Raw genomic sequence first — 23,394 nt, forward strand, 5'->3', positions numbered from 1 at the left:
TAAAGCAGTATCAGTCATTTCCTCAAGCCTTCTTCTGTCTCAAGGACTTTGATAGTATACGCTCCCATATGTGACACTGATGACACTTCTTTGCTCGTTCTTTCCTTCTCTTTGCTCAGGATCATTAATACCTGTGCAAACACACAGAATGCAACTACCCCGTTAGCCCAGGCGGGTACATTTCTCCTCATGTACATTCAGATGCCTGGAGTGAGTTTCAAATGTAACACGTCTGAGTCCCTATTTGACTTGCAGGATTCAGATTCCACCTTCAGGGCTTTACGAACCAAAAGAGATTCTCCTCGGCTCGACTCACAGGCACTCAGGCGTTGATGAAAGTCGTGCCCCTTTTGGAGTGCGCTGCGGTGTGACACGGCGTGACTTATCAATGAAACATAAAGAAAAATGAGAGGCTCTCAGGTTCTGAAATGATTCGTTTTTGCCCCGCGTGAAAATGTAAATGAGTTTCTATAGACGTCGTGTGAGGATTTGTGTAACATACCTTACATTTTAGATGCTCCACTCGAGCAATATAACAGTCTGGCCACGCTGAGATGGGATATTCTCCTACTCAGAGTGTGGTGACGTCAAGCAGACCCACTTTACAGTCAAAGTAGGGTTTTTGATATGTATATTCACTGAAATTATCATCCTTGTTTCAATATCCTGTGATTTCATTATCTGCAATTAGATGAAAAGAGAACTTTCGTTATAATTGCCGGCAATTATTGGATAGCCGGCTCCCATTAGCATTTTGCTTGTTTCATGATTTAAAAGTGCCCCGTAAACCGCCAACTGTAATAGACCTATGATGAACAATTACCTTTAAAGGGATGATAATGACAGACTAAGTAGAAAACCATTTACCTGCTCCTGCAACAGCAGAACAATCGTGGACAGCTTGAAGAGGAAAAATGGACGCATCTTATTTTCCAGTGAGCAAATACAACAAAACAGTGAGTTCAATTCAAAACTCAGAATTTCAATATTTACAATATCAATGAGGTAATAATACAAACTCAGATTTTTTTTTTCCATAACTGAATAAACAAGCTGTTCTCAGAGGAAAATAAGGTCCCAAGAACACTGTTTGAGGATAGAAAAGGTGGCGGGGTCCGCCACATATAAAGAATATAAAACAGGATGAAATTGTGTTGTCCTTTAAGGTCAGTTTGTTTATTCAGTTTATTCAGCCATGAAAACAAAGAGAGTTTGTTTATTTGATACAATCCCATCCCCAAAACTACAGAGTGCACCTTTAACATATCAATTAAAATAACAGGGAAGGAAAAGGTTAGACTGAGACAATAACAGCAGGCTGCAAGAGTGCGCCTTGAAAAACATGTTATCCCTGTCGAGTGAAATTCATTCACAGGTAATATGCACTCTGGAGGCAGCACTGCAATGGAGAGTCACTTCTGTCTGACCCCTCAGGCCACCAGACGAGCTGTTATCGACAAATACGTCCGTCACCTCGGTGGACCCTGCCGGTATCTTTAAAATGAGCTGAGGGAGATCTCGGCTCGAAATTGAAAGTGTCTGCTTCCAACTTACACTGAAGCAGGAAAAATAAATAACTTTTTGGACAACGAGTGTCCCTGAGTGACATTCTTTGCCTCTCTATAATTTCCAATTTATGGCACAGCAGCAGGCATACAAGTGTTTAATTAGCATGTGTATGAGATGTCTGCGTCTTTGCAGTGGGGCGTCGAATTCAAAGTGCTTGAAAAGTTGAAAAGTTCCTTTAATGAACATCTTGGAGAAAGTGACGCTGAAGGACGTGTGTTTTTGTTCTGGCGCCATAGCAACACAGTGCTGCATCCATTGTGGAAATGATGAGGGTGACGCAGACCAATTGACTTAATACTCCAGTGGACTATTATCTGAAATGCTAAGAATGTGATGTACCACCCCAGGTCAGAACAGGTGTGCAGCTGTGATCGTACTGCCTGAAACTAGATCGTGTGGCTGGAGGAAGGAAGAACGAAAGAGAGAAGATCCTTGTCCTCTGTTGACTGTTACTTGGGTGCCATCTGCTGGTTATTCTTGTGCAAAAAAACAGAAAACTCACTTTACTCGTGCTTTTTCTCTGTTCTACCACAGGGAGGACATGGTGATACTGCATGCACTGTGTCAACCAGAGCAGGTGTGGGCGCTTCACACAATTTCAATGAGTGAAATTACCATGAAAACTACAATAACATACCATATCCTGCAGGGTTTGAACTATTCTCTCCAAAAAAAAAAATCTTGTTGTTTCTTTTATCTTGCCTGTTTTCAGCCCTATCACTATCCTACCTTATCTGACATAATAGATCAGCCATACAGGCCAGTGTCCCATAGTGACCCTGCAGTAACTGCTGGCCTTTATCAGTGATAAAGAGTACAACAACAACATGTACGTATGGATAGGAACGGTGTAGAAACTGATAACACAGCCTGGCTAGTTCAAATGTAATGTAAGGATCCTCTAAATGGGTTAAATAGCAGAACATCAAAAACATATTATTACTTTTTTAAGGTGAAGATGTGGTTTTAAATGAATATGTCCTCATAATACTGCTTAATAATGAGTTAAGGTTGTGATAGCTCAAGCTAGCAGTCAGTCATCATCCTAATCAATGATGAAATGATACCATGTCATAGTATCCAGTGGCTTATTATATAAATTGCTTTTTATTACAGGTGACATTTTATGACATTTTGACAAGTAATGGAAGGATCCATGGTGCTGTGTTTATGGTTAATTATAAGCTATCTTGAAAAATATTAAGGCAGTTTTATTTCATTTTATTTTATCACAGTCTTGTTTTTCATGGAAGACAGTTAATTAGTGTTTGAATCCTTTCGGGCACATGATGCGTGATGATACTCTTTCAGAAGTCCGGAGTCCAGAGACGGGAGGGCAGCGTGGTTGCAGACTCATGCGCTTTACTCACTGTTTGTTTATTACAGACAAAACCAAGTGGAACCGGTAACATCCGATCATCAAACGGGCCACTTATCAGATCTGATATTCAGCATTTTCCTGATTATCGGAACAAGTGTTTGGGTTTTCTTTCTATTCGATTGTAGATAGAATGAAGTAATTCAAAATGTGCTGCTTTGGCTCAGACACCGCATTCAATCTGCAAAGAAGCTTATAACTGAAGTTATCGAATAAATGTAGTGGGATAAAAAAAAGTACAATGTTTGCATCCAGATTGCAGAAAATGGAAAATCTAATAAAAGACCCAAGTTACCTAAAAATTATACTTGAGAAAATGCACTTAGTTACATTTGTTTTTAATCAGATGAGTGAGAAGCAAACACAAACCTGAAATGGTAAACAGAAACCTGGTTGAAAGCACTTTATCATTTAACAGAACAGCTACTAGGGAGGCATGGTTTTGGATTTTTGCAGATATTCGACATGCCATTTTTTTCCAAATCATTCTGGATGTTTGCTGATGCCGATACTGACATATGCACATATTTTCCACAGTCTCTCCTGAGGTGGAAACACTTTATCATGCCTGCTCTCATTGTGAGGGCCCTCCGGCAGATGCAGAAAAAAACAGCGCTTTCCAAAATGCACACATTCACCGGGCAAAACAAGAAACTACTCAGTCAACACTTTAGATTGCACATGCATAAACAAAGCACCTTCTTATCGACCTGCGATATCCGCAGAAATGTTCATTGGGGGCCGATGTGGATATTTTATTTACAAGCCTCATTAATACATGTTACAGCGACTTGAGTGCAAAAGAGCAAAAACCTCTACAAATGTGCAGTGAGGTCAAACATATAGAGGTAGCTACGCCACACCCACTTCCACACAGTGTTGGAGCTGCTGCCGTCTGGCCGTCAGTTCAGGGTCACTGTCGGCCAGAACATATACAAACAAGCGATACAGGATTTGAACACACAATGACTGAGACAAACAGGGAACACCCATATTTTGCTCTTGGGTATTGTATACAATGTGTTGCTGCCTGCCTTTTTGCACTCTTATATGTTGTTTATAATGTTTTTTTTTGTTCAGAGTCTAAAATGTCCCTGTGAAAACACGGTTTGTCAAGAGATACTATTAGAGAATATCTTTTATGCCTTGTGATGAACCTTAAAATGTGGTCACTCCAGAATCTGTCCCGCAGTGCGCGGTGGCAGGCCCGTGATGCAAGCCTGAAGAAACGATTTAACACAAAAGAAAATCACATGCTTACGAAGCATCAAGGCTTCATCTGTGACAAGTGCAGGGCAGGCCAGCAAGGACAATGGTAGGACAGTTGTGAGGGACACGCTGTTCAAATCTCCAGCCAATCCTGTGACTTCTACAATCACATGATGTCAGTGAGTGTTGAGCTGTTAGATGTGGCACCACATCGAAGTCAATAACTTGTCTGCTGACCTATACCTTGACAATAAAACAAAAGGTTTTGTTTTTGTTGTTGTGTGAAAGAACTTTTTTCCCCAAATCACCTGTTCTTTTAACTTTTTTGCATCTTTTGTACAACATGACACAAGATTTATTTGTTTTTTTCCGTCACACTCGAGTTGAAACACCTAAAACCACAACATGGTCGTTCACACCTTTTCAAAAGTAGGTCACGGCTTATCCAAGCAGCATAAATATGATGCTGCTTATTCTGTGATTAACTGGGTCAAGTGGAAATTGTTTGGGAACTATAAACAAACAACTTTTTTCCCCCCCACACTAATCCTCTTCAGCAATAAAGTGTTCAGCACATCACCTGATGTAAGGCCACTGTGTTAAAAATTAAGCCTTAGACAGAGGCGAGGGAAAGAGGTTGGCTCAGGTGGAGGTGGGGTGATTGAAAGGTCTTTACCAGCTGCTCAGCAAACAGGATGGCTGTAAGCATGGTTACCTGCCTAACAGCCTGAGCAGAAGATCCCACTATTATGAAAATGTCCATCAAGGGAAACGCTAAGCCTTAAAGGGGCGCTATGTAGTCATGTAAGTCTCAGGATTACTCTGAATTTTGATATTTACAATATTAATGAGGTAGTAATACAAACTGATTTTGAAAATTTTTCCATAACTGAATAAAAAAACTGTTCACAGAGGAAAATAAGATGCCAGATCACTGTTTGAAGCTAGATAAGGTGGCAGGGTCCGCCACATATAAACAAAGTAAAACAGTATGAAATTGTCCTTTAAGGTCAGTTTGTTTATTCAGTTCATTCAGTCATGAAAACAAAGAGGGTTTGTTTATTTAGCTTGTTCAGGCAGAAAAAACAGCAAATGAAGATCTTTCTCTTCTGATTAAAATTGCTTCCCCAAAACTACAGAGTGCACCTTTATTTCATTGACTTCGAACAGGAAGTGTACAGATGCTAACTTATTTCCAGGTTTTAGGACTCTGGACTGAATAAGCATATTTCACAACATGTTGAGATATTGAATCAATTTAAATTGTTTGTTTTTAAAATTTAACTTAATTTCATATTTTATTCACAAATTCCCCATCTGCTCCTGTTTCTACGTGAGTTTTTCTTAATTCATCATTCCCTGTTTGGGTTTATAATCTCTTTCCTTTATATTTACTTATTGTTGTAGACATCTTTAAGTGCTATCATCGGCCAACTGGCTCCATTTATAAGGGTTAAAGCTGCACCATTTACGTTATTGGTTAGCTACTGATACGTATCTATGTATGTGTGTTTTTGTATGCTATGTAATTCTATTTTCAAGTAGGTTGTGGGGAGACAGCGATTTAAATATGTGTATGTATATCTCAGCATGCATATTCAATTGCATTCATTACAATGAATTAGAGTCACTTCGTATGTGTGCTGTTTGTCGCTTTGTCAAATTATTGCTACACTTATCGATGAGTCCTCATAAATAAAGTATTAAAATTGAATGTATTTACATTCATTTCAACAAAATATGTGTCCCTTGTTTCTCTGATGGTAATATGTAGCCCTTTCTGCCTCGGAGTTTTGGAGTTAATGACTGACAGAGTTTTTTTTTGTGGACGTTTTCACCCACATGAGTTTTATTAGCTATTCGTCACGCACCCAAATCTGAGTCAAGTCATGGATGGCTGCTGTCATAGTGAGTTGTCCTGTTATTCACTGTCTGTGAGGCAGCTCCAGGATCTGTCTATGGATTACGTCATCACGAAACTCTGTCTCTGTGCTGCTCAGCTCGGGCAGACACTCGTCCAACATTTACTGAATCAAACAGCACTGCTGGAAAAAAAAAACACATGAGTAGTATTTTAAAAGCATTGTTAAAGCTTGAACAAACACATTGCTCTCAGTATCTCTCCACTCTGTCGCTCACGCACACAAATGCACCCACCGAGGGAGTGGCTGCGATTGGTCGAGAATGACACCTGAGCAGACAGCCGGGGATGATTTAGGATGCTGATTGGCTGTTTGAACCTTGCTGTTCATGGGCTCTTCTAGTGTGGCTGGCTTGAATAGAGCTTTTGTGTAAACATGCCACATATACAGACTGGCGGGAACAGTGTCACGAACGCACATACTGTAATCTAAAGCGCTCCAACACAAAAGCCCTGCAACAAAACAGAAACCGTTGCAGAGTTCAGATATTGTGAGATTGTAAGTTTTGAGTTTGAAGTGTTTACTCCGCTGTTTCCTAGACTGCACGTCAACCATAAAGTAATTAAAAATACAGTCACCAGCCCCTCTGAAGATACAGTCCTTATCACCTTGGTGCAATTTTAGTGAGAGGACGATAACTTGAGTTTTCTTTAAAGCTAAATGGCTGTTTAAAAGGTCAACGGCAGCAATAAGCTTAGCACTGGGAAGCTCCCAGCTGATAAGAGCAGCAGCCAGTTTTTACATAACAGACATACAGTGAAGGCTGTGTATCAACTTAAAGGGAAAGATGACGGTTACATACATGAAAGGATTGTCCAGCTGGTTAGCTTAGCTTAGCCAGATAGCTTGGCTTTGTGGTAACGTTGCAAATCGTCTCAGTATCTGAAAGCATCTGCTTTTGTCACCAGAAAAAACGGCTGCATAAATGTCCCGACGTTTTGCTATCACTAGCTGCTTGGGTTGCTGCAAATTTCCCTGACGTCTGGCTTAAAAATATCTGCTTCGTCACAAGAAAAATGGCTGCAGGATGTCCCGACATCTCGCTAAAAGACACCGTCTTGCCATTCTCCTTCAAATGATAAAGTCAGCTCATACTCGTAGATTTGTTCTGAACTGTGGCACCTGCACAGAAAAGTGGATATGATACGTACGAAATGTCGTTTGTTGTGGTTTGCAAAAAATGTACATTTCATTCCGGTGACTTGACTGATTTTGTTCCCTTTGAACTGAGCCAGGCTAAATGTTTCCAGTCTTTATGCTGCGCTAAGCAAACCAGCTGCTAGCTCCACCTCCCTACATCTTTGCTGTAAAGACATTAGCATTGCATTCATCTTTTTATTCAACTCTCTCCGAGAGAAGTAAATCATTTCCCCATAAACATCCACATTAAATGCGCGCCACAGTCTCTGAGACAGAAACATTTTTATTCACTGAAAAGCAGAGTTTGTTTGGCTCGTGGCTCCGATTCTGGAAATGTTTATCATCCCTTAAAGCCCGCCATGTTCTTTCTGTTGGGGTGCAAGACGCCCAGTAAATAAGCATGCTGTGCAGGAGCAAGTGTTGGATCTGGCTATGAAGAAGAGGTGAGCCGCTCTGGAACAATTTTGGAGCTGAACGGTGAAGAACAAAGGGGCTGGGAGATTGCATCCTGGTGCCACGCCCTCGGGCTGTAGAGTCAGGGCCTTTATGGCACCCTTTGTTAAGCTGCTTGATTCACTCTATACCCCAGAATCCCCTTTCATCTTTCATGGCACATGGAGAGAGAGCTACTGAAAAGGTTGTGTGTATCAAGAGTACCCAGAATGCATTGAAGCAGTAGCGTTGGGAAAAAGAAAAAAAAAGATAAAGTTGGAGAGTTCAGAGCAAACTGTGAATTATTAACCTGCTGATAAACGGTGATGCTGCAATTACCTATGGTGCGTTTAAATAACATCTGTATTAAATGTGAATTATCGCAGCAGGTAGAGAGGAGTAGTATAATGACTCTGACACCTGAACTAGGAGGAATAAACACGATGAAGCTGAAGCCGTTTGCATCATAATCAACTATCCGAGCGGATGGATTAGGATGTTTCCCCTTCATAATTTCACACAGGATGGAGGAAAGAAATTGTCAAGCTCCGGTTTGATAGATCAATTTACCAGCTGTTCCAGCAGCCTTCTCCTTTAGCTATAATTCAATCCCTCCCAGTCTAACGGCATAATCTATGACACGCTTGATCTGCTATTCATTTGAAGTGTCGTAGCATCCTGCTTTATCTTCTGATGTGGCTGAGACCTCCTCGGCGCCAGCGCCAGCTCTGCCGGTTGCTAGGAGCTATTTGCTATATGTAATTGTCATGGTTATTATGGGCCCGCATTAGCCAACATACGACTTGTGATTTCAGCCTCCACATTAATGCACATGTTACTGTCAGCAGGAGCTAAATGAGGAAGCTAAATTCCTGTAGGATCGTTTTATTTCACACTGTTTTCTGTCTAATATTTAAGATAGCTAACGTGTCGTAACGTGTGGAAGTCATCTCGGGTCACATGGTGCACTTACTCTCAGTAGATTAACACATACACACTCAGGGAAAGACAGAGATCTACGCACACTGACACACACACCCCCACTCCACACACACACACACACTCCTGAGGCAGAAGAAGAATACTATTGCTGGATTATTCGGGCGGTGTAGTAGCGCGGGGCCGTGGGGAGCTCCCCTTCTCATTTTGACCTCCTTTCCCCTTTTGTGAAAGTGTGAGGCTCTGGCGATTTATCTGTGTTAGCCACATGGTCCGCTGAAACTCGGATAAAGTAAATATGACTGATGTCATTATCTATGGACCGCAGTGGAGTGAATGCGTCTGAATGTTAGTTTTAGGACCACGACAGCGTGTTTGTGAAGAGGTCACGAGTGCCGCTATATCAAAAACTATGAAATAAGTGAGGGAGAAAAAGAAACCTGTTAAAAAAAGCTGAATTTCTTCTTTGACAGTCTCCTCATCCAATAAGACATGCTGTATTTGTTCAAGCCTCCTGCACACACCAGCACGACTCAGACATGAGACGGGGGGACAAATGCAAACTTTTCAACTCCTCAATATACTTTCATGCTTGACTTGTTTGGTACAAAATGGTGAAACAGCTCCAGTGGAGTGCAGCTGTGACATTTATATTTAACCATTCAGTTATCACTGCCATTTGGGGAAATGGCATTTTCTCATTCTATTCATGTGGAACCAATTCAAACTCAGCCAATTTGAATGTGCAGTCTGGAAACTGTAATACCTGTAAGATGACTTATGTATCCATATGTAATGCTATCATTCAGAAACTCATTCTGACACTGCTCTGCTTAATAAAAGCTCCTTTATCTCTTAAATTGTGTGATGACATGGTTAGTCTTTGGAAGAAAGTAGCTTCCCCTCCGCTACGTTTGCCATCACTGTTTGTAGGGAGGTCTGCAGCCGTGCCAGCCACTTAGACTCAACGTGCTCTGAGCTAAATGCTATCTTTCTCACAATGACAATGCTGAGATACTGATGCTGAGGAAGTATAGGCTAATGTTTATGATATTCACCATCTTAAGGTTCATTTATGTTCCCTTTATGTAGGAAAATAGATACGTCTGTTGCAAACATGGCATGGATGTTAAGCGATACAACTACTAGAGCGTGCTGCTTAGTGGACCTTCACTTTTCCTTCACTATCGTCCATCTCGCATTTAATTCCCATCCAGTCTCCTCCCAGCTGTTCTGTAGTAACTGTTAGTCTCTGTGCTTGGGCAAAGTAACATCTTAAAACTTCTCACTATTTCGCATAACCTCTTCTCAAAAAGTTACACCATTTTTCAAACTTCTTCTTGACCTTTGGTTGTTGTGTCTCGCTTGAGCTATGTGCTACACTGCTACACTGCCCCCCGTGACTACTGTAGATCCGTAAGATTTTAGAAAAGGTGCAGAAGTATATAAAAAGTGAATGCAGGGTACGGACAGAAGGCCACGTCCATATCTAAAGTTGAGCATGAATGAGCCGTTTAGGATCCTAGCATGCTAACATTTTCTAATTAGCACTAAGCAGAATGGAAAGTGTTTATGTCACATCCTGTCAAAGCCAGGATTTAAACTCCCGACCTCTAAGTGTTCCACTTAAAAGTTAACAAAAACGTGGCTGACTGTAACAAACTGATGTCTCTTTGACAAGCGTACACACAATTACAACCTCAGTGGTGCAGCCATAAACGAAATAGGAGGCGGGAAAACAAAGTGTGAGGTAACAAGACGCCATTATACATTTCATTTTTCGGCACATGAAAACGTATCTAAATAATCCATTCACTCGCCTAATACAAATACTGTAGTCTGCAAATACACCTTAGCTTTGATGAATAGAAGGATCAACTCGATGAGCCTCAGTTGTCCTTACTTAAATATATAAATTCATAATAACACAGGTGTGTCACCTGAGAACATTTTGGCGCACGGTCAAATACCAAAAGGTCAAACTTAACTTAACTTACAAAACATTAGTTGTACGAGTTACTCAGTCAATCTAATTTCCAATTCAATATTATAGAGGAGCCTGGAACATCTCCAAGGTCCTGTCTTATCTTTATCTCTGGGCAAAAGTCTCACGAAAAGTCATTAGGATGCATCATGTGGGAACCATGAATGTGTGTGTTGGCCTGCTGGTGGTGCTACGAGAAAATACATTTTCATTCATCCTCTAGGGAGCACGAATGTCTGCAAAGAATTTCATGGCAAGCCATCAAATAAGACCAACAGACTGATGCTGGAGGTCCTCGAGCTATGCTGCTAGCATGAGAGTCTCTGGTGGGCCTGCATTTTTTTCCATGTCTATTTTCATAAATATAGTTATTGGATGTTTTTGTTTTTTTCTTCAATTTTCCCAGTAATTGGGGCATTGTTTCCCTCCACATGGCACGTCAAATCAGCCATAAAAAGAAGAGATAAATTCAGCAGTTGGGATTCAGGCTTTGAAGCCGAACACTGGGTGACAACCAGAAACCAGTCCCCACATCGCACCCTCATTTGGTGTAGATTTTTTTTTTTTTTTTTTGGTTCTGCATTTTAGCGCCACATAATTGCCACAGGGAGAAAAAAAACAAACAATGAATACAATACAATACCCTGAGACATTAGAGCCACAGATAATTATGTCAAAAAAAGGTTTTTAATTAAACTTAATTGAAAAGAAATGCTATCTGATTGATACGCTCTCCGTTTTTGTTTACCAAATTTGCTGTTGGTCATGAAGCATCACTTCATTTTGTAAGCCAATTTGCATGAAAAAGATGATTCATCCATGGTATTACTTCCCACAAAATGCCAGCAGCTGAAATTCAGTCACTCCGACTTAGTCTGGGACTTTCTCACGGATAATACAAATGACTGTAAATTCTGTAAAATCAACTGTCGTGCCGCTGTGTTCCAGATAAATGACGGGAATCTGACAAATCTTTATCGTTTCACTGCTTCCAGAATGATCAGCAACTGAAAAGACAACGGACGGTGAAAGTTCAGAGGGACATCAGGCCGATTTTAAGTTAAAACAACATCTTTGATGACCTATTAGCTTCTGTTTCAGCTAACGTTAGCATCAAACCACTTCCTCGCCAACATTACTGCTTGGTAGTGTTACACATTATGATCGGAAAAGGCGTAAATGAGCTCTAAAATATCAACCCACATGTTGGACTTGTTTCTGGATGTAGCTAGGAAGTGGTTGAATGCTAGCGTTACCTAACTAGGCCTCAAAATGGTCCAGTTTCCCTCCAGATGTTCATCGTCTATCATCGTTTCAGTTGCTACTCAACCGATAAGTCATGAAATGGTAACAATTTATGTATGTTAGTACGACCTGCAACCGACAACACGGCGGCACAACATTATCCCAGCGTTCAAGCTTCCCACCCTGAGCACGGCGTCAGAGGAAGATGGCCGCTGTGTGAAAAAGGGTCATCTCAGTCTTGTTATTGATTCAAAGTTCGGGGGGCAAAACACTGTCGTCCCTACGGATGTTTCTCTCTGCACGTATGCACCGGGGGGTTTGTTATGGCGTTGCCCCGTACGCTCCTACTTGGGTCATACGGCTTCTTGCAAAACACCTTTCCATGTTGTTGTCGGTCCTTGAAAGACTGGGTCACTCGGGCGCTGAACCTTATCCATTCGCATTATCTCTGACTGACGTGCAGGGGCCTTACATGCATCCTCCTGGCAAGCCACACCTCCTTTAACCCGACCCAAAGTTCAATAAACTTTTCACAAACATCAGATAACAAAAAAAAAAAGGCTGTGCCACTGATCCCATTTCCCAAAGGCAGCCTATATAAAGGTGTGTGCTCAGAAGACTGGGACTAGTTTGTGGAGGCGAAGCCTGCTGGAATAGCTGAGAAAACCTGGTAAACACATTTTTCTTTTGCTTCTCAGATAGCTTATCACAAATGTGGATTTCACTGAGTTTATCATGATTTATTGTGCAACTTTTACTGAATCACTGGGCTGCGTTTGCTCTGAAAACACCCTATTTTTACGCAGTTTAAGTCTGAATCCTTGTTTTATTTTTACTTTTACGATGGCCCTTCAAATGCTCTCCTTTCTAAAGCACTCCTCTGTTTCCACTTTCACTTCAGGCTCTCTCTCCAGCCTCTCTCTCTCTCTGGTTTTTTGCGCGTCTGTTCCGGACGAGGGGGCGGTGGGGTGGCGACACGTCATATCAGCCGCCGCGCTCCGATTGGCTGCCGATCCTCACCCGACACAGCTGTGATTGTTTTCTGCAGAGGAAGCTCTTGCCCCTGGTATGAGCTCTGTGCTGAGGAATGGAGGCAGCGCTGTGTGTGTGTGTGTGTGTGTCCTCAGTTTGTATTTGTGCGTGCGCGCTAACGATGGTGTGAACACAACAACGTGGTGATTACTGTCCTTGTTGTGCCGCACAGGAAAAACAAAGGAGGGTTTTTAAATCAGTCCCCGAGGAGCTGAATGAAGAGGAGTGGAGGTTTCTGTTTGGACCAGACACTGAAGACGTCTGGAGAACAAGGTAAGGAGGAGGAGGAGGGGGTAACTGTGTTTTATACATTATTGTTACAACTTGATCACTTGTAGCAGGATCCGGAAGATGGTTACCTCACTGATCTGTCATCCTGCAACAATGTCTCTCTCCCTCCAGCCCCAAAGTGCCAAATGCCCAGACTAGAGGACCACTGCTGGAGCTGCTCCTGTGCATCGAGGGTCGAGACCAAGCATTCATCTGGGGCGAACTGGTTAGCATCCAAAGCTGAAGAAATGATGTCCATCATCACCTCGGTGCTCAGCAATGCCTACGGCTCTCTGCACGACGTCCGGACGGCCAACCTGATCCGCCGGGGTCTGGTCCTCTTCACCGTCGGCGCGTTCCTCGCCCTGGTGCTCAACTTGCTGCAGATACAAAGAAATGTCACCCTGTTTCCCGAGGAGGTGATGACAACTTTGTTTTCGTCCGCCTGGTGGATCCCACCGTGCTGCGGCACAGGAGCTGGTGAGTGCGCGTTGCGAAAACGTCCATTAATGCGTTATAAATAGTTGTCGAGGGGCTAGTTGGACCTCGGTTATCACCAAGTTTGTTGCTAAGTTAGGGACAAAGGAATGCAAGGAGGGGAGGGGTTACAGTACAGCAGACTTTCCCATATAAAGACAACATGATCGTGATAAATGAAGCCATTAAAAATCAATTTAATAAGCATGTATGGGCGCTAAAACTCGTGAAACCCTCTCTGGGGTTAATACGCATTACTCGCACCAGACTAGGCAGGGAAATAGGCTGATTTTAAACTGTCAAGGGCATAAAAACAGCACCTTTCTATTGTTGTCACATATATCAGCGACTGCATGATCAGGTGGTAATGAATCATCATTCGGCGTTGTTTTTGTAAGCTATTACACAAGCCTTCCTCTCAGGCTGTACTAGTCTTGGATGGTTTTGTCTGGCAGTCGGTTATGAAAAAAAAAACTGACTCTGCACAGATGGCAGCGATTCTCGGCCTCTGATTGGCCGCAACAGCCGGACACGAGGCGAGCTGCGCGCTCATTGGCTGGTGTCATAACGGGTGAGCTGACGGGGCGGTTCCTTTAAGGCCAGGAACCCGGAAGTAAGAGGGGAAGAGGGAGAAAAATATGAGCGCTTACCGTCGACACCTCCTCCCATGTGCTGCGGGGCAGAAAACAAATGAAAGTGGAGGTGTAGGTACACGTCCTCAGTCTGTTGACATTAGTCTTCGCCCTATAAATGTCTTTCACAGTCACGTAGGGGCTTGTTTAAGATCTTTATTGTATAAACAAGTCCTTACTGTGCAGTGAACTTATCTAACTTCTGTGACGTGTCTATCCTCTGTAGTCACCCAGCTGTTATTTTTCAATTGATTGCTGAACCTAAAATATGAAAATGTCTGTCACTAGTCCCCAGAGCCCGAGGGGATGTCTTCAAATTGCTTGTTTTGTCCAACAGACAGTCAAAACACAAAGATATTTAGTTTATAATGATGTAAAACAAAGACTATGCTTTTAGTACTTGGTGCTCATTGTTTAATGAACTTGTTGTAACTTTTGTGATGTTGTTATCCTCTGTAATCTCTTTTTGTTTGCCTCACCCAGCTGTTATTTTCCCTTCCATGAGTCCGTCAGTTATGTTTTCATATTAAGAAGTTGAAAATGTCTGTCACTAGTCCACAGAGCCCGAGGGGACGTCTACAAATGTGCTTGTTTTGTCCAACCGACAGTCAAAACCCAAAGACATTTAGTTTCATAATGAAGTAAAAGTAAGAAGAAACTTTTGAAACTTTGTTTTTAGTGAACTTAATGCAACTTTTGGGATGTTTTTATCCTCTGTAGTCTCTTTTTTTTTTTGCTTCACCCAACCGTCATTTCCTTTCCATTAATCCATCAGTCATTTTTTCAATTAACTGATTAATTGTCTAACCTATAAAATGTTAAAAAGTAGTTAAATTGTCTGTCAGTCGTCCCCAGATCACAAGGGGACGTCTATAAATGAATTGTTTTGTCCAAGACCCCAAAATATTCAGTTTATCAGACTATAAAACAAAGAAAAACAGCAAATTCTCACATTTTTCAACCTGGAACCACCAAATATTGCTGATATTTTTGCCTGATTAATGTTTTAACATGTATTTTAATAGTTTACAAAGCTGATTAAAGATTAGTCGGTTATATATCTGTTATATATTTTGGGTTTTGGAGTCATGCCTGCACAAAACGAGCAATTTATAGACATTCCCTTGGAAAGTAGAGAGTACAAAAGAAAAAAAGAGCTCAAAGTCACATAAAAAACAGGAATTACATTAAAAGAAGCATCAAACAAACAATATAAAGGGAAAGTTCAAGATCTTTTTTGTTGCAGGTGTCTAAATGAGTCACTAATTATGGAAGCGCACGTTCAGCAAATGTTCAGCAAATAGAATAATCCCACGCAGCAGCTCCGTGACAGGATTTGCCTGCTGGCGTTTTCACAGAATTTCTGCTTATCTCGTGTAATTCGGGGTCTGTTTGTTCCTTTCTTCGCAGCTGTTGTCGGCCTGCTGTACCCCTGCCTCGACAGCCATTTGGGAGAGCCCCACAAGTTCAAGAGGGAGTGGGCCAGCGTCATGAGGTGCATCGCCGTGTTCGTCGGGATCAACCACGCCAGTGTTGTATCCTTTCATGAGCGACTCGCCTTGTAGATTTTGTCAGCGTCCTGTCCTTAGTTTGGACCGGTATCTAAAGCATGAGAATGCCCTGCTTTACCCTCTAAGAAGTGATGGGACTTGCAGGTCGCACAAATATTTGAGTAAGAACTAATCTCTTGCCAGCGTCATACTGTTTGACTTTGTCCTTAACTGCCTGGTAACACAGAAACTAGACATCGACAACACCGTGCAGCTCTCGCTAACGCTGGCAGCCTTGTCCTTGGGCCTGTGGTGGACGTTCGACCGGTCCAGGAGCGGCTTCGGTTTGGGCATCACCACCGCCTTCCTGGCTACGGTGTTCACACAGCTGCTGGTCTACAATGGAGTCTACCAGTGAGTTAAACTTTCATCCACTGTAGTCCCACTGTGTTCAAGCACAGGTGGAACAAAAGTTAACACTTAATCAGGAGTGTTTTATACGACACTCGCAACAAGAACTATGTAGCCTGGCTCGAGTGTTAAATTAAAGAATGAAGTAGATGAAGTACCTCGAAGTCGTCCCACCTGCGTGATTCCATCGAGAAAGATGTGACAGATAACGCTTCAGGTATATTTTGGGAAGCTCCCTTGTCTCTGGGAGCCCAATTAACAGGCCCTCCTACCAGCTTCAGTGGCACATCATCAAAAATACACTGCGGAGAAAAAGGACTGTTGCTGGCGGTAAGAGGTTCAAAAGGCGGCTGACTTTACAAGGTAGAAACAGAGAGAGAAAAGAGAGGAGATGATTATATTTTCAAGCATGACATGTCGTGTATGTTTTCCCCGCGCACAGATCTGTCTGAATGTGTTTCTTATTCTGTGACATCTTATTTAGCTTTGGTGGGGCTTGTTGTCTGTTTAGACGTCCCCTCCGAAGAGGTCCCAGGCCAGGATCAGCATCACTAAGTCTGCTCTACGTTATGAAGAGTGATTAAATAAGGTGATTTCTGTCTTCCAGGTACACGTCTCCAGACTTCTTGTACGTACGCTCCTGGCTCCCCTGCATATTCTTCTCAGGCGGTGTCACTGTGGGAAACATCGGACGGCAACTTGCCATGGTAAAGTTCGCAACCCGTTTATTATATGTGCTTCCATAACTGAAGGGTCAAAGATGCAGCTGATTTCAATCTTTTAAAGATTTAAGTGGCATCTAGCAGTGAGGTGGCAGGTTGCAACCAGCTGAATATCCCTCGTGTCATCGTCCCTAACGACGGCTCACGAAAAATGCCAGAAACGCAAAAGGCCCTCTCAAGAGCCAGTGTTTGATTTGTCCGTTCATGGCGTGTTTCTGTAAAGGTTTACATTATGACATTATATTGTTTATGTGCTGTGTTGCAAAGACATTTGCTGAAGTTAGCATGCTAACCAGCTAGCCCCATCCCGGTCCAAAGCTCCTGTGCTAGCGGTGTAAACATCAACACTCTCCCAGTACTCCAAGCTCCCAGTCTGCACTGCTAGCTGCATGGCTAACTGAGCTAACTAGCTAATGGCAGCCACAGTTAGCAGTTATTCTGGTGATACGCTGCCCCCTATGTGTTTTGAGCATGAATTTGACAGGATGCCAATTCTGACATATTGTACCTTTTTTTTTATATGCAAATTAAGGAGTTCCTTATGAAAAAGTGTTTTTTAAAAAAAGAAGAAAGTCGCCTGACTGTTGAATCTCTCAAGTATTTCTTTCAGTACTGGCCTCAAAAGTCCAGTCACCCCAACATGAATCCATTCAGCACTGTCCATGTATATTAAAGGCAATGACCTGGTTTAGGTCCCAAAGATTAGCATCCATCTGACTATCTGTTGTATTGTTTTCCTTCTTAGACATACATTAATTATCGATTCCTGCTGCTTGAATGTGATCCTAAACAACTGTTACGAAAGAATTTAACAACCTCGTTTGACAAAATGGATCAAGTGACAACATTTCGGCACCCAAGTGGTACAAAGTTGTGTTGTCCTACATGAGCGGAACAGAAAATGACTTCAATTAATTCAGGCTTTATAGCTCGAGGCTTGGTTCGTGTAAAATGAGACACATTTGGGCGTCTTCACTTTCAGCTTTTGGGTGAACTGTTCCTTTAAAGAGCCACCAAACAAGTTGCAGTGCTGCAGTTTTACCATGATTATAACTCAGCTTTTATTATGTCAGATTCTGTGTGATTAACATCCCTACGCATTTATCAGTGTCACTCGTCAAACATCTGCATTTTCTGCACTCTGTCTTGACAGTGGAACAGAAAAATGATGAGTTCAGAGGACTCCTCTGCGCCACGCACGCTTTATTTGCAGTTTTTCGGCTGACGCACAACAGCCGATAACGTTGTCAGACGGTTTAAAGTTGTTCAAAGTGCACTGGACGCCCCCCCTTCCCTCATAATTATCACATCAAGTCAGCTTTGATGTCTTCATTAAGCTTTTGCCCAGAAGCCTCACCTCATTCTGTCTGTAAAGTACGAGTCCCGTCACTCCCTCAGTTTGACTCAGTGAAAGCGTGAAAGCAGATTAAGGGCTGTTGTTTTTCACAGTCGCGGCGAGACACAGAGCCAGTCAGGACTCGGCTGACCAGAGGGTCATTTGCTGCTTGTTGTTTTTGTTTGTGATGAGGCCTGAGGAATGTTGGCACAAGTCTCAGCTCGTGGTTTTGTTCTCTGTTTTTTTCTCTCTTTCGCTCCAGTGAGTCATTTATGAGAAGGATCAGGAGGAACATGAGTTTCTTTTACTCAAATTTGTTGTTTTTTTTTAAATTAAGGATTAACGACGGTTACAGTGAAACAATCTGGTTGGCAGCACTAACCGTGCAGGATAGAAGCTCTTGTACTTATTAGATCTGCTTTAGAGCTGAATGGCTAATAATTTTACCAGCTTATTTTAAGGTGCAGTCAACGTCCCGTTTTTAAAAGATCGCACAGTCCAGCACACAAACTATTGAGACTTTGATGTCTGAATATATTGAAATTGTTTTGTGGTGGGTAAAATAAGCAATTGGAGAAGCAGTTAGCAGTTTCTCTCCTGAGCAAGTAGTGCTTTCTTCCCTTTTAGGGTACAAAATGTTCAGTTTCCGTTTGGAAAAAAAGGGAACCGAAAGAAAAAAGTTCCCTTCTGTAAATAGGAACTTGACACCTAAATGTGCAAAATGTAAGAATTGGCCACAAGTAAAATTTTCTGCCAACGTCTAGCTAAATATCTCTGCAGCACAGTGTCAAAAGTCTTATTTCTTCACATTATGTTGGCAATTTTTGTTCATTTTTGAATATCTTCGACTAAAATGTTTACATATTGCAACTTAAAGTCGTTCTGAAATGTTCCCAAAGCAGCGGCAGGTCCATATTTACTGGAGAACCTGGAAATGGTGCACAGAGCTTGGTGTCACTACTCAATCTTGGACAGATAAAGATGCAATATGTAATCATTTTAGTTTCAGCATTCTACATTTAACTGCAATTATCAACAGGATCTGAAGAAATAACAGTTTTGATGTCATGTTGACGACGTCCACTTATTGGGTTTATTCCTATTTCTACTGATGTTAGCATGCTAACCGGCTAAGCAAACCTCTAACAAGCTATCAAGCTAACAGGGGCTACAGTCATAAACAGAATACAGTTAGCAGCAGTTGGCTTCTCTGTTGATACGCTGCCCCTGTTTGTTTTGAGTTCAACAGGTGGCCAATTCTTACATATTGCACCTTTTAAGTTTAGTTATGATTAGCATTAACATAGCATTTGTTTTCTTCATTTAGTCCAATAAGAATAATAGAATAATTTGTAAATTAATTACCAAATATAATCATAATCACAACCAAACAAATTGGTCGTCTTTACTGCAGTTCAGCGTGTGGTTTGTCCGAGTGGTGTTGCCGTACTTAGAATGCACTTGTTCGTGAAAACAAAACTGAAAGTGTGTCCACCTGTGACTCATGTCCTGAAAATGAGTCACCAGAAGCTGTTAGAAGTCATCAGAACAGAACAATAGTTTGAGCGATCAAGAGGATTCGATGAGTAATGAGTGGGATTATATATCTACTTCAGTGCTTACATAGAATTACCTTAAGCCCCACACAGCTCACTATAGAGAAGCTACCCTTGCATACATATATATGAGCTGTTTTTGTATTGCTGCACCACGTTGATGGGTTGATATGTCATTAACACTGTGCTTCTTCTCTCTCTCCTCCTCAGGGTGGTGTCGAGAAACCCCACATGGACTGAAAAACGCAGCAAACCAGGCGAAAGGGCGGCCGATGTAAAAAAAAAAAAACGGACAAGTTATGAGAAAAAAGACTCATTGTTTCGACTTCATCCTTTGTTCTCACAACAAAGTGCGGGTCAGAAAAGCCCCTCATCTAACGTGCCATGTCCTCTGCACCTCCCTGTGGCCAACCACCTCTCCCTCCCTCCTCTGTTGTACTCCATTAGCATTAAGGCTTCCTTCACACTAGACGGGAGGACGGCGTTTGCCTTTCTTTTTTGTTGTTGTTGTTTTGAAGTGAACTGTTGACTGGTTTTATTTTTCGCGGATCTTTCTGCATTTTATGGAGTGGAAGCGTGCGTGCGTGTGCTTTAGCGTGGTTGTATCCTGGTCTTAGCAGAGAAGACATGCGGGGGTGCTAATGTCTTTTTTTTTTTTTTTTTTTTTTTTTACAGTCTGAATTTAATATGATCATAAAAGGGAAATATTGTATGAGTGGGCAACAAAAAATGTCTTCACTCTCACGGAGAAATGTATTCAGCGGCCTCAGTGGCACCACCGAGGCACAGGGGAGATGTATGTTCCCAGTTAAACCAAATTAAGTATTTATTTTATAACTTCTGAATGACCCCAAAACCAAATGTACCGTGTGGTAGATACTGAATGAGGCTTCCAGTTTTGAAAGGAATAGTTTGACATTTGGGGAAATATTTGAAAAATTGCTTCCTTGCTGAGAGTTAGATTAGAACATTGATACCACTCTTATATTTTTATGGTAAATATGTGGCTAAAGCTAGCAGTTGTTACGCATAGCTTAGCACAAAGACTGGAAACGGGGGGAACAGCTAGCCTAGCTCTGCTGAAGGTGACAAAATCCCCCTACCAGCATTTCTTAAGCTCACTACTTAACACATTATATCTTGTTCATTCAATTTAAACTTTAAAAGTTAAGCTAACCATTGCTGGTGCTAGCCTACAGATTTATCTTCCAGAATTGAGAGTGCGATCAATTTTCTCATTTAAGTTTCAACTGTTTCTGTAAAGTGACGATGAAACAGAAGATTGATACCACTCCCAAATTTGTACAGGAGATATGCATTGTTAGCTAAAGCCAGCAGCCTGTTTGCTTAGCTTAATTCAAACTTAAAAAGCAAACATAACCATTACTGGTGCTAGCTTCACGTTTACCGTTGACACACGAGTAGTATTAATCTCCTGATTTAGGTTTAGCTATTACTTTAAAATTACAATGAAGCAGCAAATTGATACCTCTACCAGATATTTATGGTAAATATGTAGCTAAAGCCGGCTGCTGGTTAGCTTAGCTTACCACAAAGACTGAAACAGGGTGCAAACTAGCCTGACGAAATCTACCTACCTGCATTTCTAAAGTAAATAATTATTATATAACATCTTGTTTATTCAGTTTAAAGTCAAAGTTAACTGTTGCTGGTGCTCATTACGCTAAATATGTAGCTATAGCCAGCAGCAGTTTAGCTTAGCTTAGCACACAGACTGGAAGCAGGCTAAAAATTGCTAGCCTGGCTCTCCCACCTACCAGCATTTCTAAAGCTCACTAATTAAACATGTCTTGTTCATTTATTTCAAATTTTAAAAAAGCTAAGCTAACTTTCACTGGCACTAGTTACACATTTACCATATAGGCACGAGTGGTATCAATCTTCTCCATTAAAGTTGAACTATTTGTTTGAAGTGACAATGAAACATTTTCTAGAGAGGAGAGAGACAGGAAGTATGTACAGGAGTGCCAACTACCGATTCCTTCTGGCTGGTATTAGCTTCTATATGATGACATGCGACACACTTCAGTTGTGTTTACCTGTGAAGAGTCTCACATTCACAGCTTTCTGTCAGCACAAGATCACATTTTACGTGTTGGAAAACTGCTCTTCAAAACTTGAGACCTTCAGCTCACTGTTTGGGCTGTTTCGGATGAACAGACGGAGGATTGTTTAGTAAGGAGGAGGGAGAAGTATGACCTCGAAGCATTATTCGGGATTGAAACGAGTAAAGACGGCCACCATGGTGGCCCGTGTTTTGGAAGAATGTACCGGGAGTATACTACACTCAACAACCTTTGCCAGCATTTGTGGTTAATGTCCAAAACACTATCCAGTGATTATTCTCCCCTTGTGACCAGGTGTTAAATGTCTTATAGAAACTGACCTGTGATTCCCATCGAGACAAACATGTTACCGTGCGATTGTACACTTTTCCCACTTTCAATTGTACCTTCAAACCAGCGCTGATAGTTTGGGAACATACAGCGGTTGTAGGAGAGGAGCAGGACATTATTACTTAAGATTTGCAATCTGTGATTGCCTGTGTATTATAGAATGTAGTGCTTTTGTCACTATAACAGTTTAGTTTTATCATTTGTACAAACATAATGACATTATTGCTTGTATGTATAATGGCTTGCCTATGTAATCAGACAGGTATTATTACCGTACTAGACCTACAGTATGTTAGTTAGCGTTTGGGGGTCTAGAGGATTAAGTGCAATCAGAGTATACATGAGCCGATTATTCTTTCCTTTATTTATTATTATTTCTGACAATGGCTAAAAAAAAAATATAACTTGTAAGTATATGCAGTGTGGATACTTCAAAAAAAAGCAATAACATCTTTTTTTTTCTTTTTTTATTTGTCAGAGATTACATGCCTTTCAGAGTCAAAACCAATGACTCTCACCAGAGAGACAACATGAGAAAATATATTGTGTCAAACAGAAAAGAAATCTCATTTAGTAGCATTACGGAAGGAAACCTGATTTATTTTTTTAAATACTTTTTTCGTGGCAGATCACCTCAGGTTGAGTCTGCCCACATTCAGGTGTGTTAAACTGAAGAGGAAGCTTTATTTTTTTGAGGTGGTGAAGCACCTTCTGTTTCAATGTTTCAGAGTTTCTGTGTGTGTCTGATATTTCAGCTGTGTATCATTTTTGCTACCATGGATTTAAGTGAAAAATAAAAAAAAACAAACACCTGACCGAGGACACCTGCGTGTAGTCGTTACTCGCACGTGGGACTGGATTAAGAGCTTTAAAATGAGCTTATTACAGGAAATGGATGATGTGCACGGCACTTGTCAACACTTCTTTATTTTTCCAGTGACACAAACCTGATACCAACACACACAAAGCAACCAGACAGTAGCCTAATTACACGTCTCAACAGCTTCAAAAAGACAATAACCCTCTGATATTTTGGGGGGGGTGTTGTCAAACGCGGCCGCGGCTCAATTGCGCCCCGAGCTTTCTGGGGTGCTGACGATGGCATTTTGTTGTGTCTGCTGTCACGGCCAAGTTGAATAGATGAGGACACTCTTTTGTCCAGGCTCTCTGTCAGTCTCTGGAGCCATTATAATGTCTTCGGCTGCATCTTCCCCTCTCTGTAAGACCCCTCCC

General features: G+C 41.6%; 1 protein-coding gene across 2 annotated transcripts; it reads left to right on the plus strand.

The window, feature by feature from the left end:
* Positions 1-12,473: 12,473 nt before the first annotated feature.
* On the plus strand, positions 12,474-22,976 carry insig1 (insulin induced gene 1). Of its 2 annotated transcripts, XM_084340280.1 has the most exons (6): positions 12,474-13,123; positions 13,253-13,600; positions 15,640-15,764; positions 15,967-16,133; positions 16,738-16,837; positions 19,955-22,976. In XM_084340280.1, exons 1-6 carry the CDS (start codon positions 13,066-13,068, stop codon positions 19,982-19,984), a joined length of 828 nt encoding a protein of 275 aa, XP_084196406.1. In that variant the 5' UTR covers positions 12,474-13,065; the 3' UTR covers positions 19,985-22,976. The 2 variants fall into 2 exon arrangements, with proteins under 2 accessions (XP_084196406.1, XP_084196407.1); XM_084340281.1 differs by lacking the exons at positions 12,474-13,123; positions 13,253-13,600 and adding an exon at positions 14,211-14,301.
* The last annotated feature ends 418 nt before the right edge of the window (positions 22,977-23,394 follow it).

This window comes from Pagrus pagrus (genome assembly GCF_965226575.1).
Source record: "Pagrus pagrus genome assembly, chromosome: 20".
In the NCBI taxonomy this organism is placed as follows: domain Eukaryota; kingdom Metazoa; phylum Chordata; class Actinopteri; order Spariformes; family Sparidae; genus Pagrus; species Pagrus pagrus.